This window comes from Arvicanthis niloticus, chromosome 6 (assembly GCF_011762505.2).
Source record: "Arvicanthis niloticus isolate mArvNil1 chromosome 6, mArvNil1.pat.X, whole genome shotgun sequence".
NCBI classification, from domain to species: Eukaryota; Metazoa; Chordata; class Mammalia; order Rodentia; family Muridae; genus Arvicanthis; species Arvicanthis niloticus.
In genome coordinates this window covers 26,404,435-26,421,561 of record NC_047663.1, presented here as the reverse complement: position 1 = coordinate 26,421,561, position 17,127 = coordinate 26,404,435, and the positions used below count along the sequence as shown (strand labels likewise).

General features: G+C 47.5%; 1 protein-coding gene across 1 annotated transcript in view; it reads right to left on the bottom strand.

The window, feature by feature from the left end:
* Positions 1–1,198: 1,198 nt before the first annotated feature.
* Positions 1,199–17,127, bottom strand: part of Igf2bp1 (insulin like growth factor 2 mRNA binding protein 1) — a 41,017-nt gene continuing 25,088 nt past the window's right edge. Inside the window, exons 5-15 of the mRNA XM_034506176.2 lie at positions 14,271–14,334; positions 13,062–13,343; positions 11,141–11,275; positions 9,318–9,440; positions 8,538–8,673; positions 6,552–6,674; positions 6,089–6,208; positions 5,312–5,386; positions 4,544–4,675; positions 4,119–4,232; positions 1,199–1,802 (exon numbers count right to left, since the gene is read on the bottom strand). Coding sequence (XP_034362067.1) covers positions 1,710–1,802; positions 4,119–4,232; positions 4,544–4,675; positions 5,312–5,386; positions 6,089–6,208; positions 6,552–6,674; positions 8,538–8,673; positions 9,318–9,440; positions 11,141–11,275; positions 13,062–13,343; positions 14,271–14,334 — 1,397 coding nt within the window. The 3' untranslated portion in view covers positions 1,199–1,709. The remainder of the gene's footprint in view (positions 1,803–4,118; positions 4,233–4,543; positions 4,676–5,311; positions 5,387–6,088; positions 6,209–6,551; positions 6,675–8,537; positions 8,674–9,317; positions 9,441–11,140; positions 11,276–13,061; positions 13,344–14,270; positions 14,335–17,127) is intronic.

Genomic DNA, 17,127 nt, shown 5'->3' with positions numbered 1-17,127 from the left:
AGCACTGCCTGACTCCGCCCACAAGTCACTGTAGCCTTGTCACTGTTGTCCTTGCAATGTCAGGAAGTGGGACCCGAGCACGGGGCTTTTCCACATGCAGAGGCCTTCCTTTCTTCCACACACACTTGGTAGTATTGTCCAGGGTAGCTAAAGTGCATCACCTGGCTAACATGCATTACAATCAGTCAGTATCAGGAGGGGAGGCCTAGCCTCACTTAACTGATGGCCACTGTCCTCCATGAGGGTTACTTTCCAACAGGATCTCATTGAGCCTGGTAGATTAATAAATTAAGTGTGTTCACCCCTTTGTGCATAATGCGGCTGGTACTCTGGTTTGTTTTCAGGCACACCTTTCATAATGACAATGACAATTCACAGAGGCATAAGCAGTCAAATACTCCTCTAGATAAAAACAGAAGCAACATTCTCCAATTTACTAAGTTTGCCAGAGGACGGCCTTTTAAGCTTTATCGGGAGCTCAGGGTTGGGTTGGAGTCCGACCACCACAAGGGAACAGTGGCGTGGTAGGGACACACCGCAACGCCTGCCTCAGCCCTTGTAAGAGCACACGGGCGGAGTGAGAGCACCTTTGGGCCACTCAACTCCTCCACAGAACCGAGACTTTACCAAAGGGAGCTCACACCCCCTTCCCAGAGCTCATATATCCCATCATTAAAATAGACTTTAAAAAAATATAAAATCCGCCTGAGAGAGAATTGTGGGAATCAGGGACTGAGATCAGCCCTACCCCGCTAAGCATGCAGCACCACTCCCGTGTACCAGGGTACCATGCAGAACCCACAGGGGTGCAAGTGAGGTGGCAAAGCCCCAGCTGGCCAGGAGAAATTTCTGTTGTGCCAATTTTTCAAGATTTGCAAGAGCTCAGCCACGAGGGCATGCTACTTTTTTTTTTTTTTTTTTTTTTTTGTGATGCCAAGGATGGAACCCAGGGCCTTGTGCATGCCGGGCAAGCATCCTGACCCTGGGCTCTATCCTTAACCCAAGGGCTCCTTTTAAACGTGGATCAGTTCATATTTATATTATTAATTCTCTCCTTTATATCTTGCTGTTCCCAATGGTTGGTTAAGGAAGAATCAGATTAAACTATACAGAACAGATGTTCTCCAGAGTTAATACTGTAAACAAAACTGTGTTCTAGCCCTCCAACCCTTTCCTTGACCCTCCCCCATCCCACAGCAACAAGGCTAAAACAGTGTAAATGAATACAGGAAGAGGTAAGGTATTGGTCAAGACATTAAGAATGAGAAGAATTTTCATAAATTAACCAAGAAGGTAGAAGGTTAGGAAGATTTGGGGGGTTAAGAAACAATCCATCCTTTGAGGTTTTATAAAACCTGAAGGAAATTTTATTTCTCTTCCCCACTGGCATCTGACCCATCCTTCTGGTGGAGGCTGGAGAACTTCCTCAGACAATCCACGTTTAAAAGCAACCCAAGCTACAGTTGCAATGGTGATATTCCAGGGGGTGGGTTGTGGCCAGCTGGCTGAATTGGGGGCGAGAGATCAGGATTCCTCACTGGAACAGTTTCCTCAAGACAGTGTGCAAACCTGATCTCCAGCCAGGCCCAAATGCCCTGATTCCCACTCATTCTCAGGCCTGCTGGGAAGAGCACACGGACCCTCCACCCGCCCTCCAGTTCTGTGTTCCGCCCGCTGATCTGGAGCCAATGGGACAGGAAAGGGCGGGGTCACTTCCTCCGTGCCTGGGCCTGGTTGCTCTGTCCCTTCTGGTGCTGTTGCTTAACTTGAGCCAGGATGTCTCGGATCTTCCGCTGAGCCATCTGCATCAGAACAGGCGGGTGAGGATCACCAAAGGGGGAGGCTTACATACCAGTAACAAAAATGGCATTTGCAACTCAACAGAGTATTAAATAGAGGAAGACCTGAGTAAGGGTGTGTGTGTGTGTGTGTGTGTGTGTGTGTGTGCCCACGCACATCTGTCTGTCCATCCATCCATCCAAAGGAGAACGGACACTCTGACATGCTAATGAAGTGCAGCCCCAGTTTCTGGGCGTAAGGACATTTCATGACATCCCATTCATAAATTAAAAGGCACCACTTCAAACGACTATGGAGAGAAACTGCAGGGTAGCCAGCAGCGATGGGACAATCACTCCCCTATGAAATGGATGAAGCACCAAAGAATAGTCCACTTTCCCTCTTAAAAACTTCCACTGTGCTGTAGTTAGGAGCACTGGCTGCTCGTTCAGTGGACCCTGGGTCTTATCCCAGTTCCTACACGGGCACTAACGACTGTTAACTCTTGTTTCCAGTATCATTTCCCAGCTTCTGAAGGCACTGTGCACATGTACACAGACATATATGCTGGCAAAACACACATTCCATTTTTAAAAAATCTAAAATTTTCTTCCTACTGGGTATAGTGGGCCATCTCTGTGTTTGAAAGGCAGAGGCAGACGGACTGGAGTTAGAAACCAGCTTGATATGTAGCCAGTTCCACATCAGGACTACAGAGTGAGATCTTTAAGTTTCCCCAGGAATAAGAATGAAGTTAGGGGAAAAATCAACTAACTGCAAAGTAGGATCTGCATGTAAGGTTTTTCTGACCTCCTCCTTCTCAGAGACTGAGTGTTCCATTGAGGAGAAAACTGGTCCATATCAGTGTGTATGAGTCAGACCAAGTATGGTGACCTCACACGATCTTAACATGGGAGACAAAAGCAGGACTGCCCAAGAGTTGAGGCCAGTTCAGGCTACAAAGTGAGTCTGTCTGGTCTCAAACATTCACACACACGTGTACGTACACACACATGTACATGCACATGTACACGCACACACGCACACACACACAGAAGGAGGGAAAAGATCTCATTGGCTTTGATTTATTTTTTAAAACAGACTTCCACTGACTCCTTTTTCTGAACAAAAATAATGTCTGCAATACACCCAATACCGTGTGAGCTGGGACCCGCCATTCATCCTTGCAGGCCTCATTTCCCTCATTTGAATAATGTGGCTCTTTGGGGTATAACTGAGTTAATACAGCCAAAGCCCATGAGACAATGCTATGTCTATTATCATCATAAATCTTAGCTATCATTCCCATGGCTCTGTTTCTCAAAGATCCTTAAGAGAAAGCTACCAAGGGCAGGCAACAGCAGAGAGGGTATGTGGGGCTGACATGAGTTCTAGCGCTAATCACTCAAGCAGCCCCTGGGGGACACAGCACACAGGTAACACCATGGTGATGTTTGGGGGCTTAGGAGAGCCCCTTCGTCAACCTTCTTTTCCGGTCCTTGCTGAGGGTCGACAAAGTCTGAACATGAGACTGGCTCGATCTCCTGGCATCATAGCCAATGACTAACTATCGGGAAAGGGGATGAAGAGTTACAAATGAAACAAAGCCAGGTACAGTGAGTGACCCATGTGTGGCCCCAGCTTTCAGGAGGCTGATGCTGACGCTGAAGGATCACAAAGACAGCCTCATCCAGATGCTGAGTTACTGGTAGGGCAGATGGTGAACATGGCACAGAAGAGAACCAGGAGAGATCTCTGAAAAGAAACTCCAGCCCTACTGTCATCCCTCCAGGAAAAAGCTGAATGCTAACTCCTATCCAGTTCAAAAGGGGTCTGGGACAAATACAGACTATGAAGATACAACATATACAGTCATTAATATCATATTTAAATTTTTATGAACTCTGATTTGCAGATTCTGGTTCTTTGCCACCCTGTGGACACTGGAGACTGCACTCAGGTCTGTATTTAGTGGCAAACATATTTATTTATTTATTTATTTATTTATTTTGGTTTTTTGAGACAGGGTTTCTCTGTGTAGCCCTGGCTGCCCTGGAACTCACTCTGTAGCCTCCCAAGTGCTGGGATTAAGATAAAGACAACCCTCGCACTCCAGAGTGGTAGGCACGTTACCACAGAGCCACTGAGAAGTCTAAAAAGGAACAACACATCCTCACGTCCACTCTTGCAATCTGAACAAGGCCAACCCAGCCCAGAGCAGGCAGATTATGAGGAGGCCATAATATACCTGTGCAAGCCACACCGATCAGCCTTGAGAGCCCTCATGTCTCTGCTGCTGGCTCCTGAGTCCTCTGGAGACAGGAGAGCAGGGTACATACCTGGCTGGCATAGAAATGTCCGATGATCTTAACAATGACTTGGTCGTTCTCGTCCGGGGTCTGGTCTCTTGGCACTACCACCTCAGCTGCGGTAAGGTTCTGCAGCTCATTCACCTAGGGGTGGGGGACAAGAGGAGGTCAGCGTGCCAGCAGTGAATGTGCATGAGGGGCGGGGCAGCTCAGCTGTAGCATGGCTTCACTTAGCACATATAAGATCCTGAGTTCAATACGGAGCACCACAACAAGAAAAAAAAATATGGAGGAACTGGAAGGTGGGTGAAAGAAAGGTGGACAGACAGACTCCCGGACAGGCTCCGCACTGGGCCTGGGCAGTAGATAGAATCAGGTCACTGGACAAATGACAGCAAGGGTGAAAAAGCCAGACAAAGGTGTGGGTTTAGAGACCAAGGGGCTGGGGTTCTCACTGTTTTGCCGCCTTTGCCAATGACCCGGCCGGCTGCTGAAGCTGGCACTCGTATGTGGGTCTCCAGCTTTACTTCTTCCTTGGGACCGAAGAAATTCTCTTCTTTTAGTTTGCCATAGATTCTTCCCTGAGCCTAGGAAAAAGAGGCCACAGTTAAAAACCAGCTATGCATCTAAGCAGGAGTATAGCCCCAGACTCCGGTCCCATAATGCTGGAGAGAGACTCTCAGATTATGACCCATGAGTAAAGGAATACCCAAGCACCAAAGAGACAAGATCACAAGTTCATAGCCAACTTGGTCTGCACATCCAGTTCTGGGCCAGCTAGAGTTATGCACTGAGACCATGTATTAATCTCTTCCCAACCACCTCAAAGGCTATACTACAATCATGTTCTAGGATGACTTATATAGATGTGGTAATAGCTATGGCATCACAACCATGAATGGCATGAACTGATACACCTTGGGTGCCTAGGAAGTCCCCAGCCTCTATCCTCAAAGAGATCAGGTGAAACAGCACAGACAGAAAGAAGGGGCATTGGCATCAAATTCCTCAGATTCCTTCTTTCTCATATGCTGGTGTGGATCACAAGGAAGTGAGGAAGGAAGAAGGAAGTGAACAGGAATTAAGCTTGGAAGCACTTGGAAAGCTGCACTGGGACAGGAATTTGACAGAAACAGAAGCTGCCACATGGTCTCTCTTGCATGTGTTAAGTTCCCAACCTCAGTTCCCCTGTACCCATCGAGAAAGAACAACATAGGTCAGACCTTGAACTGAGCCTCTGGGGGTCCAGTGATGACGACCATTCGAACTTTGGAATCAGGTGTTTCTGGTGGAGCAATCTACGAAACAGAGCTGGTCAGAGGGTGCGGCTTCCAGGGGAAGATGAAGGCATCTCCAGCACCTCTAGTTCCCTCCCAGTGCCCATTCTGAGAAGGGAAGAACAGAGCTTCAAGCCCAAGTTCCTGTCTGCACACAAGAACTGTGATGACTGCGTGGGCAGCAGGCTAGGAGGACCTGCCTCAGTAACCTGCACACAGTAGGACTACACCTCAACACCACCCCAGCTGAGGGTTTCAGTAGATTGCTGAGGGAATTATGAGATGACTGGGTAGAGCACGCAGTGGTTGGAGCTCTCTTGGGATTGGGGAGGGAATCACAAAGCTTTAAATACCACTGAATGAACCCTGTGAGATTAACAGCACTGGCTTTCTGAGGAGAGTCTCCTCGGCTCTCCAGGATGGTTAAAAGACAACGAGCACAGACAGTGCTCACTGTGGGGCACCACCTGTCCCATACCAGGACACTGACAGACTTTCCACCAGGAGGAAAGGGTGCAGGTTTGGAATGGGATTGGAACTAGGTCTATTCTACATTGTTGCAGAATCTCACTCAGCCTGCTGTGTTCATTAGTCCCGCCACCTGCCCAGCCTGGAACCTAGAAGCACTGAAGACACCCCCAAGGGACTGGACTTTTCATTTCCAGTGTGAAGTGTGAAGGGGCTGCAGCTGACTCGACCTGGAAAAACTCAAGAGCAAATCACCTTGATGGAGGCGCTGGCGAACCGGGAGAGCTGTTTGATGTGCTGACCCTTCTTGCCGATGATGGCGCCCACAGCCTGGGCGGGGATGAACACCTGTACCATCTCCTGCTCCGGAGCCTGCTGCCAGGATAGGAGACTCCTTACCAAAGGACCAGGGAGTGGGTTGAGGCAGGACCCAGGAGCCCCTCCACTCGGCTGCCTTACTGCCTTCAAAGGTAACAGATGCAGGTACCTAGCTCCACCCTGGGCCATGAGAGGATGCCACAAACTCTTTAGCTCTCTTCCAACTAAAGGGAGGCAAAACCAAGTAGAAAGCTGCCACCACCACTAGGGCAGATGCCTCAGCTGGGCTCCTCTCCTTGTAGCTGGTATTCTGGCTACGGAGGCCTCTCTTCCCTCCCTCTTGCCAAAGTCCCAAGCCCTCATATTCCCATAGGCTCAGGTAATAAGCCCTCCCACCTACCATGAAGGAGCTATAGGGAGCAGCCCCAGTGACGCTGCTGGGGGGAGGCGGGACAGCACTGGACGAAGCTGGGAAGAGACCTACAGCAGCCAGGTTGAGACCAGGGATGAGGTGGGACTGCAGCTGAGGAGAGAGGTGAGTACAGGTCAGCCTGTTGACAGAACCCTGGCATGCAGCTCTGGCTAAACTATAGGGGCCAGCACCCCCAGAGCAGTTAGAGCCACACAGGACTTACTGGCTTTTCTACAAAAACCTGCTTGGCACTATGAACCCTTCGGCCACGGAAATGTCCTCACTGAACTGATATGTCCAAGCAAGAAAACAAGGGCAGGCTCCCTAGTTCTGTCTGTTACACTGATATAAACACAAGAGGCTCTTAACCAGAGAATGTGATGCCCATCTATGAGAAGCTGAGGCAATGTTTCCTTTGATTCTTGGGGCCCAAGTAGTTCTGAACCTTTAGTAGTTCTGAACCTTTCTGCTATCTCCAGATTCCTCTAAAAGATCAAGATGGCGCTAAGCATGGTGAGAATAAAGTCCAGCATTGGGAGGCAGAGGTAGACAAATCTGTGAGTTGGGAGGCTAGCTTGGTCAAGTTCTTCTAAGACAGCCTGGGCAACACACTGAGACCTTGTCTCAATGTTAAGAGACAGTGACAAGCAACTTGAGATGGATTGGGTAGGGAGGATGGCTCAGCACAACCACTAGCACCTGTGTGTGGACACCAGCAACAGAGAAAGAACCACACATGACCCTAAGCCAAGTGGAGTTTGGGCAGCAGAGACAGGTTTGCTGGGTCTTGTTCTTGCTGTCACCCACCAAACTCTAGGTTTGGTAAAAGCCATGTCTGAATGAAATAAGATGACATCTAAAGTCTACTTCAAGCCTCTACATACCCACAGCTAACCACCCCACATCCATGCCTAACCACCCCCACATCCATGCCTAACCACCCCCACATCCATGCCTAACTACCCACACATATACATTTAAAAAAGAAAGAAAGAAAAATCCTATGAGCGGAACTTTGTAGCACATGTCTTTAAGTCCAGCACCTGGGAGGCTAAGGCAGGACTGAACTCAGTTCTAGCCTAACATTGCTGTCTGTACTGTCTCAGGAAAAAAAACAGTTGAAGCTGTGCCCCTTCTGTCTACTATAGTATACAAGTTTTACTAGATCAAATCATATAGATCACAGACTGGCTAAAGTATACAATCCATGAACCCAAGATTTTGCCCCCAGCCCAAGCCAGCAGCCACACAATGAGCCCTTGTGAGTAAATACAATTACCAATTCCAACAACAGACTGTTTACCTACAATGTACAAGATTCCAGATTGCATCCCCAGCAGCAGCACCACCACCACAAAAACAAATTTAGATGAGTGAAGTCCAAAAGGCTGGAAACGTAGCTCAGTGGTTAAGGGTACTGGCTACTCTCCCAAAGGACTCACAGGTTCAATTCCAAGCACCCACATGGTGGCCCACAACCATCTGTAACTTTAGTTCCAGAAAATCCAATACCCTCTTCCAGCCTCAGTGGGAACCTGGATACACATGGTGTCCCAAGATACACGCAGGTAAAGCATGCACACACATAAAACAAGTAAATTCCTTTCTTAAAAAATGTGATTCTCAGGCTGGAGAGATGGCTCAGTGGTAAGAGCAGTGGCTGCTCTTCCAGAGGTCCTGAGTTCAATTCCAGCAACCACATGGTGGCTCACAACCATCTGTATGGGATCTGATGCCCTCTTCTGGTGAGTCTGAAGACATGGTACTCATATACATAAAATAAATAAATCTTTTTTTTAAAAAAAGTGATTCTCCAAGGTTGTGCTGGTCACCCTGCCTGCTGTTGCCCTTGCTAAGTTCAGAGAAGGGTGCAGAGGGGCTTGAGATGTAGCTCAGAACTACTGCTTTGGCCTATCTGCAAGGTCCAGACTGAACTCCCAGCAACATAGGCAGAAGGTGCCGCCTCTCACTCACGCTCATGGCAGCCACGTCATTCTCGTAAGCCTCTCGAACTTTCTTCATGATCTCCTGTTCAGCCCTGCAGCAGTTCTCAATGGCCCCCTTCACAGTGATAGTCCTCTCAGGGTTATAGAGCGTGAGATCCTGGAGCCTGGCAAGAGAGCAGGGCAGTGTCAAGCAGTGGGCAGTGCAGGACTGAAACCAGATGCCAGCTAGGGACAAAGCCAAAAGACCACCTGAGTTACAGGTCCAGCATTTCTAAAGGATGTCTCACTTCTGGCCAGTAAGCCCTATCTCCAGCCTTCAGGTAACCAGGGCAAAGGAAGGTAGCATAACCACAATTCTGTCTGTGGGAGCACAAGCTATCATGAAAGGCTGTGGTCGCCACACACAGATGGCTGCAGGCAGGCCTCTATGTGCTGCTGTACAGCAGAGTAACTCTTCAAACAACTGTTAGGTAATGGTGAAGCAGGTTGCTTACAGGCAGCTAACTCACACCTTTCACTGTTCTTTAGAGGCAGCCCAGTGTGACCCAGCTGAAAAGGACCTCTCATAGTGGCAGACACACCTAAAGGACAGGCCCTTACTCCAGGCTTTTGCAGGGGATGCCTGTATCTAGAATGTTGTGCCAAGGGGAGGTATTAGGGTGCTCCAGCCCTTATCAAGCAGGACAAATGATCTCACCACGTCTTGGATTCGACTTGTCCCAAGAGGCAGGTGCTAAGGCTCAATGGCAGGTCCCTCATAGCCCACCCTGAGCTCACCACTGCTGTAGAGGGATCCACTGAGACTTACGACGAGATGGTAATCTTTGTCTCTGTATCCTGCTCCACCTTCTTCAAGTTCCGCCCTTCCTTGCCAATGAGTCGCCCCACAAAGTTATTATGAGCCAGGATCTTCAGGGGAACTTCATCTGCCCTGGAAAGAAAGTGAGGGACAGCTCAGTCAATGACGTCAACAAAGGCCCAACCAAATGGTTACCCAACTATGTGACGAACCAACAAACCCTGAGCCAAGTGTCAGATTACAAACCCAGCAGAGATCAGTGTTTTACAAACAGAAATGGTGGGTGCGGATGGCAGGTTGAAATTTGGGAGCCACAGCTTTATCTCAACTGTGGTCACGGTCAACAGGTACATGATCAACATATACAAATCAAAACTCATAACTTCACACTCAAAAAATATGTGCAATTGGGTTTGGGGATTTAGCTCAGTAGTACTGTTTTATTTGTCCAGAATGCATGCGGTCTAGGCTCCACCCCTAAGGTGAGGGAGGTAAGGGAGCAGAAAGGATACCCAATGTGCTGGCATTTGTCTACAGTCCCAGATTCTGAGGCTGAGGCTGGAGGATCCAAGAATTCTAGGCTAACCCTAGGCAGTATGTCCTCAAACGAACACAGCATTATTATACTAGCTGAACCCTAATAAAGCTATATAAAGCCGGGCAGTGGTGGCGCACGCCTTTAATCCCAGCACTTGGGAGACAGAGGCAGGCGGATTTCTGAGTTCGAGGCCAGCCTGGTCTACAGAGTGAGTTCCAGGACAGCCAGGACTACACAGAGAAACCCTGTCTCGAAAAACCAAAAAAAAAAAAAAAAAGCTATATAAAAACAAAAACAAAACAACTCAGAGACAGTGGTAGTGCATAAGAGACAGAAGCAGACAGATCTCTGTGAGTTCGAAGCCAGCCTGCAAAGAAACCCTGTCTCAAAACAAAATACAAACAAGTGAAAAAGGAAAGCATCGAATACCTAGTGTGATGATGCATATATTAGCAGCGGACTCAAGAGGAGCACGAGCACAAAGCCTGTGGAAGACCCACTCTCTTTCAAAGATCGTGTGTGCAGTGGAGAGGTTGGGGTAGAGGGAGGCGAAGATGCCCATGGAAGAAAGACAGTCAGACTGGATCGCTTGGAGCTTGAGTTCCAAAGGTTTGTGAGCCACCCAGTATAAAGGTGGATGAGATCTGAATTTTGGTCCTAATAGGACAGTATCTGTCTTAACTACTGAGCCATCTTTCCACCCCAAGCTATTCTCAAGAAAACATAATAGAAACTGAAGCCAGGCATGGTGGTACAATACAGCAGGAAACAGGATTACAGCACTTCAGTGTTAACTAGGGTACAGTGATCCTGCCTCAAATACCCCACCCTATCAAAGGGCCCAGAACCAAAGACTCAGAGAGTACTGTAAGTGAATCCCCTGGACTGTTCTGCATTAGTGGGGCCCACACTCAGGTCCTCACACATACAGGTATCTACTCACGCTGCTGTGCTGCATTTCAAGCCCCGAGCTTCACTCTTAGTGCAGCCATAAAAGAAAAAAACGTGTGTGTGGTGTGTGTGTGTGGTGTGTGTGGTGTGTGTGTGTGTGTGTGTGTGGTGTGCGTGGTGTGTGTCTATGTGTGTGTGTGTGTGGTGTATGTGTATATGTGTGCGTGGTGTGTGTCTATGTGTGTGTGTGTGTGGTGTGTGTGTATATGTGTGCGTGGTGTGTGTCTATGTGTGTGTGTGTGTGGTGTGTGTGTGTGTGTGTGTGTGTGTGGTGTGTGTGGTGTGTGTGGTATGTGTGTGTGTGTGTGGTGTGTGCGCACGCGCACCAGCATTCCGATCTTACGTTTTGGTGTCCTTTGCTTCCTTGTGCATAATCTCCAAGATCATCTTACAGGCCGAGGAGCAGCCTTCGGGGGTCGAATGCACACTGATGGCCTTCTCCGCAGCTCCCGCATTCTCCTTCCTATGCACGTCTATCCTGAGGTGGGACCACAAGAAGAAAGCTGGTTAGTTGTCTCCAATAACATGAGACTTCCCCACTTCTCGTCAATTAAAAGCCTAGAATCCACTGTCCTTGCAATGGGGCCTGTCGAGTACAGAACCAGGAATGTCAAGGAGCCTGGGAACCTCTGCCAGGTGTTGCTCTGCCCACCTCTGAGGACAATGCAGGCCACCTCACAGCTACTGAATGGGGACACTCCCAAGCTGTGTGTGGCTGTGAAGTTATTCTTTTCCTTCTAGTGTTCCTTTTCAAACAATGTATCTGGGAGACACACTGTTCCAACTACAAGTAAATAATAGCCATTTACTATTTATGTTAAGGATATGATAGTGACTGACTGACTGACTATGTTAAGGATGTGATAGTGACTGACTATGTTAAGGATGTGATAGTGACTGACTATGTTAAGGATGTGATAGTGACTGACTATGTTAAGGATGTGATAGTGACTGACTATGTTAAGGATGTGATAGTGACTGACTATGTTAAGGATGTGATAGTGACTGACTATGTTAAGGATGTGATAGTGACTGACTATGTTAAGGATGTGATAGTGACTGACTATGTTAAGGATGTGATAGTGACTGACTATGTTAAGGATGTGATAGTGACTGACTATGTTAAGGATGTGATAGTGACTGACTATGTTAAGGATGTGATAGTGACTATGTTAAGGATGTGATAGTGACTGACTATGTTAAGGATGTGATAGTGACTGACTATGTTAAGGATGTGATAGTGACTGACTATGTTAAGGATGTGATAGTGACTGACTATGTTAAGGATGTGATAGTGACTGACTATGTTAAGGATGTGATAGTGACTGACTATGTTAAGGATGTGATAGTGACTGACTATGTTAAGGATGTGATAGTGACTGACTATGTTAAGGATGTGATAGTGACTGACTATGTTAAGGATGTGATAGTGACTGACTATGTTAAGGATGTGATAGTGACTGACTATGTTAAGGATGTGATAGTGACTGACTATGTTAAGGATGTGATAGTGACTGACTATGTTAAGGATGTGATAGTGACTGACTATGTTAAGGATGTGATAGTGACTGACTATGTTAAGGATGTGATAGTGACTGACTATGTTAAGGATGTGATAGTGACTGACTATGTTAAGGATGTGATAGTGACTGACTATGTTAAGGATGTGATAGTGACTGACTATGTTAAGGATGTGATAGTGACTGACTATGTTAAGGATGTGATAGTGACTGACTATGTTAAGGATGTGATAGTGACTGACTATGTTAAGGATGTGATAGTGACTGACTATGTTAAGGATGTGATAGTGACTGACTATGTTAAGGATGTGAGCTGAGCTGTTCTTCCCCATAACCAATGTTTATCTGTAGCAATAGGAAAGCAGATGGCTATACTACAATGGGAGTGGGGACATAATCATATGCCAAAGAAACTCGGCTTCAGCCAGGGTGTCCAGCTTGTGACCACCATTAAGTGGCTACTCATCAGAGTACCCAACGAGTGGTTCACTCCCAACTCACAGGACTAAGTATCCTGGAGAAACCTGATATGAGCAACTCTTCCTCTGGAGACAACGAACCCAGACACCCATCTGCCTCCTCCTTTGCCCAATTCTAACACAGAGGTAACACTGGCAACAGTGACCATCCATGTCCCAAGCAACAATTCCAAGGACAAAGTGCTGATGCCCAAACTGTGTGCTTCCAGGAACCATCCCAGGTCCAACTCTCCCCTGCACCCACCCTCCCTTTCCCAACACTCACTTGGACTGAGTCTGTTTTGTGATGTTTCGGATGGTGGCACCCTCCTTGCCAATGATAGCACCTACATACTGCGTGGGCACCAGGAGCCGGAGGGGGATGTCTACTTGCTGCTGCTTGGCTGGAGCCCCTGCTGCCACAGGTGACCCTTGACGAGGCTGGCCCCGAGACCCAAAGCCTCCACGGCGCCCATTCTCAGGACCTTGTGCTATCTGCTCATCAGGTATGTAGGAGACCTTCAGGGCATGGTTCTCCAGTTGATGGCCATTTAGCTTCATGATGGCTCTAGGAACAGGTAGTTCAATGGTCACCCCAACTCATGCCAACTACACCAAGTGCCTCCCTTCCCCAAAGCACCTACTGAATTACAGATGTGAACACACTGGGAATACTGTGGAGCCAACCATCTCCACCCCTCCATCACTAGGGAACCTTCTGGTCCGTGAGAGAGAAGACACTAAGGGAAAAGTAACTGGTATAGCAATGCCACTTGCTCCCTTGGGATTTACTGTTCACAAAAATCTTCAACTTAAGACCACTGGAAGATGTTGAAGCATGGGGAAAAAATGTGGCAATACCCTGTGACAGCCAGATAGAACTAAAAACAATCAATGTATACAACATGTGATCTGACCACTTTAGAGAGTGAGAATAGTAAAGGCTGAACCTAAGGGCCAAGGAGCTGGGACCTGTGGTGGTGGTGGGGACTCAAGGGACCTAGAAACACATCAGCCAGGCTCCTAACCATCCAGCATCACACCTGACAGCTGCAGTAACCCACACCCATAATCATAATGCTCAGGAAATCGGGTCAGCCTTGGCTAAAGTTAGAGGCCACTAGGAACTCAAAAAAGAAATATACACACTTTTGATCTACCTAGTAGATCAAAACGAACGAGGTAGTTCCTCCTCATAACCAAAAGATGGCACCATCAACACAGTACAGGACTCTGGTGTTCCCAGAGATCCAGAGGTAATCTCTTCTCCCAGTCCTCCCTGTGCCTGCAGTTCATTTTTACTGAGAAATTTCTGATTTCTGAAACATGACCCTAAAAGACCTTTTGTAGGACCCTAGGGCTGAACCAATATCAGAAGCCATCTGAGAATTCCAGCCTGCCCAGACCCATCCACAGGCCCCTCCCCTATAATGGGGGTCCAAGGAGAATACCTCAGAGCCCCCCCGCCCCAAAGCCCCACTTCTGAGGTACTCACTGCCTGGTCTGCTCCCGGTTAGAGTAGGTGACGTTGACCACTGCCGTCTCACTTTCCGTGTTCACTATGGAGACAACAGAACAGTCCACCAGAGTTAGAGCTCTGCTGACAAACCTCAACCTGTGTGTAGGTCAACAGGGTAAGCAGCAGACTACCAAGCTGAGAATACACTCAAAGGACAAGTGAAAAACAATTCAGATGACCTCCTTCAGAGACACTGGAAGCTGAGCTAGTCAAGTCTTGCTGGCTTTTAGATGTAGCAATGGCACAGCAAGGCAAATACCCCCCTCCACTCGCACTGGCAAATCCCTGCACTGAAGGCAAACTTACCCTGGGAAAGTTCAATTAGCAAACAAACAACACCCAATGGGTGAGATTAGCCATTTACAGAGGTAACATTTCAAGAAAAAAAAAAATAGCTTTTAGATTCCTTCTCTCAATGGCTCAAGATATTTGGAATTATCTAAATCCATTCAATAAGCTTGGATACCACACTTTCCCAGAGAAGGAATTCCAGGCTCAAATATTCTCAACTTCTTGACAGTAGACACGGGACATACCAGGCCATCATACTTATGGGTCCCAAGAATGATTTCCCTACAAAAGCTTGGATTTTTCTTTTTAAGATTTATGTAGTTAATGTATGAGTGCTCTATCTGCATGTACACCTGCATGCCAGAAGAGGGCATCAGATCACATTCATTATAGATGGTCGTAAAACACCATGTGGTTGCTGGAAATTGAACTCAGGGCCAAGACTGGATTTATTGATTATCACCTTCATTAATTAATTAATTTTGTATCGCTGACATTCTCAACCTCTGGCTCTGTGAGATAGGGGCTCACTCAATACCTCAGGCTGGGCTGCAGCTCAGCAGGCAGCTAAGGATGACCCAGACCTCAGCACCAGGACTAAGACTAACCCACTTCAGTGATTGGCAGAGCCACTACATTTAAAAGAAGAGACAGAAGAATTTCAGGCAAAGCAGGACAGTGTGTACCTGCAGTCTCGGCACTAGGGAGAGAAAGAAGAAAGTTAGGAGTTCAAGACTATACTGAGTTTTTTAAAAGGAGGCTTTGTTCGAGAATTCCCAGAGATGACTCAATGGCTAAGAGCACTGGCTGCCCACCCACAGGTCACACCCACATGGCGGTTCATAACCTTCTGTAACTCTACTTCCAAGGAATCAGACGCCATCCTCTGGCCTCTTTGGGCACTTCACACACATGGTATACACAGGGAGAAAGATGGCTGAGATCTCCTGGGCAGCCTGGGACGAGTGAGGGTCAAACCAGCCAGGTCAACACGGCAAGGCTCTGCCTACACTGAAAAGAAAACCTGAGCTGGAGGCACAGGGTGACAATCCCTGAGTAGGACAGGACTGTTTCTGAGGCCAACCAGGGCTGGTGAGACCCTTGAACAGGTTTGGTGGATCCTTTTGTTTTTGTTTTTTTTTTAACCATTTAAAATTATTTCATGTCCGTCTGTCCCTGCTCACATGAGTAGAGGTCAGAGGACAACTTTAAGGAGTCAGCTCCCTCTATCCACCACGTGGGTTCCAGGGACAGACTCGACGTGGTCAGGCCTGAGTTTACAGGTAGCAGACAGCTGCCTGCTCCAAGCGGCCAGCCAGTCTCTAACTCAGGATGTAGCTGCAGCAGGCCTAAGCAGCAACTACCAGCAAATCGGCTACACGCTGGCACTTAAGCTGAAAGGCAAGTTAGAAGATGAGAGCAGAGCACACAGCACCTCACTGCTGGGCAGCCAATGCCAGTAATCATTTGTCAGCATGCACAGCTTGCCTCTTCCCACAAAGAATTTACAAGTGAACATTTAAACCTCAGACAAAGCAACTGCTGCTTCCTGAAGAGTTTCACAAGTGGGCTGCTTCACATGGAAGAAAGGCACTGTCTTCCCAACATACATCACGCACATTGGAATACTACCTAGTGCACAGGAATACTATTTAGTCATCAAAACTTGCAATGCCATCATCTGAGACAACTAGATGAAAGCAGAGATTACTCAGTTAAATTAAATACGCAGGTTCTGACAGATAAGGAACCGCGTGCTCTCAGGAACATAGACGCAGACAGGAAGGACACAGATGGGAAGGATGCAGACTGGAAGAAGAGAACAGAGGGTGGGGAATGGAGGGCAAAGGAGAGGAAACAACAGGAAAGAGCAGAGTGGGGGAAAGCGGGAAGACGGGGAAGGAGTTGCACTGAAAGGAGAACATGCATTTTCATGGCATGAGGAGCGACAAGAGAAGGAGGCCAGACTGGACTGTTGGGCTGAGTGACAGACAGACAGGAGCACTCCTTTCTAAGTGCTATGACAGCAAAGACCACATGTCCTACAAACTTCAGAGGGCAATAAAATTTTAAATGTTTTCACCAAGAAGTGATTGAGGAGACTAATAATACGCCTGCCTCGATTTAAGCAGGCCATGATACCCATGAACATGTGGTGTTCCTACATGTTGGCTTTAAAAAAAAAAAAACCTAAAACAACCTCATGTTGGGGTGTGCAACCAAACCACCCCAAGCTCACTTCCTCTGGAAAGAATTTACATTAGAAACAGAAGACCCTCAAAATCACAGCTAATTTTTTTCCTTTTACAGCTTAGGATTCCTACACTTCCCTCTATGGGCCCAATATTCAAAAAGGTTTTTGCCTGCCCATCAAACTATTAAGGAATAAACTTTTTTTTTCAAACTTGTCCTTCATTTTGACTTTATGAGGATGGGTATTTTGTTGGTATAGTCCCTTGAAGGTCATAAGAGGGCAAGAGATCCTCCGGAACTGAAATTACAGATGTTGTGGAGCCACCTCTGGGTGCTGGAAATGAAAGTT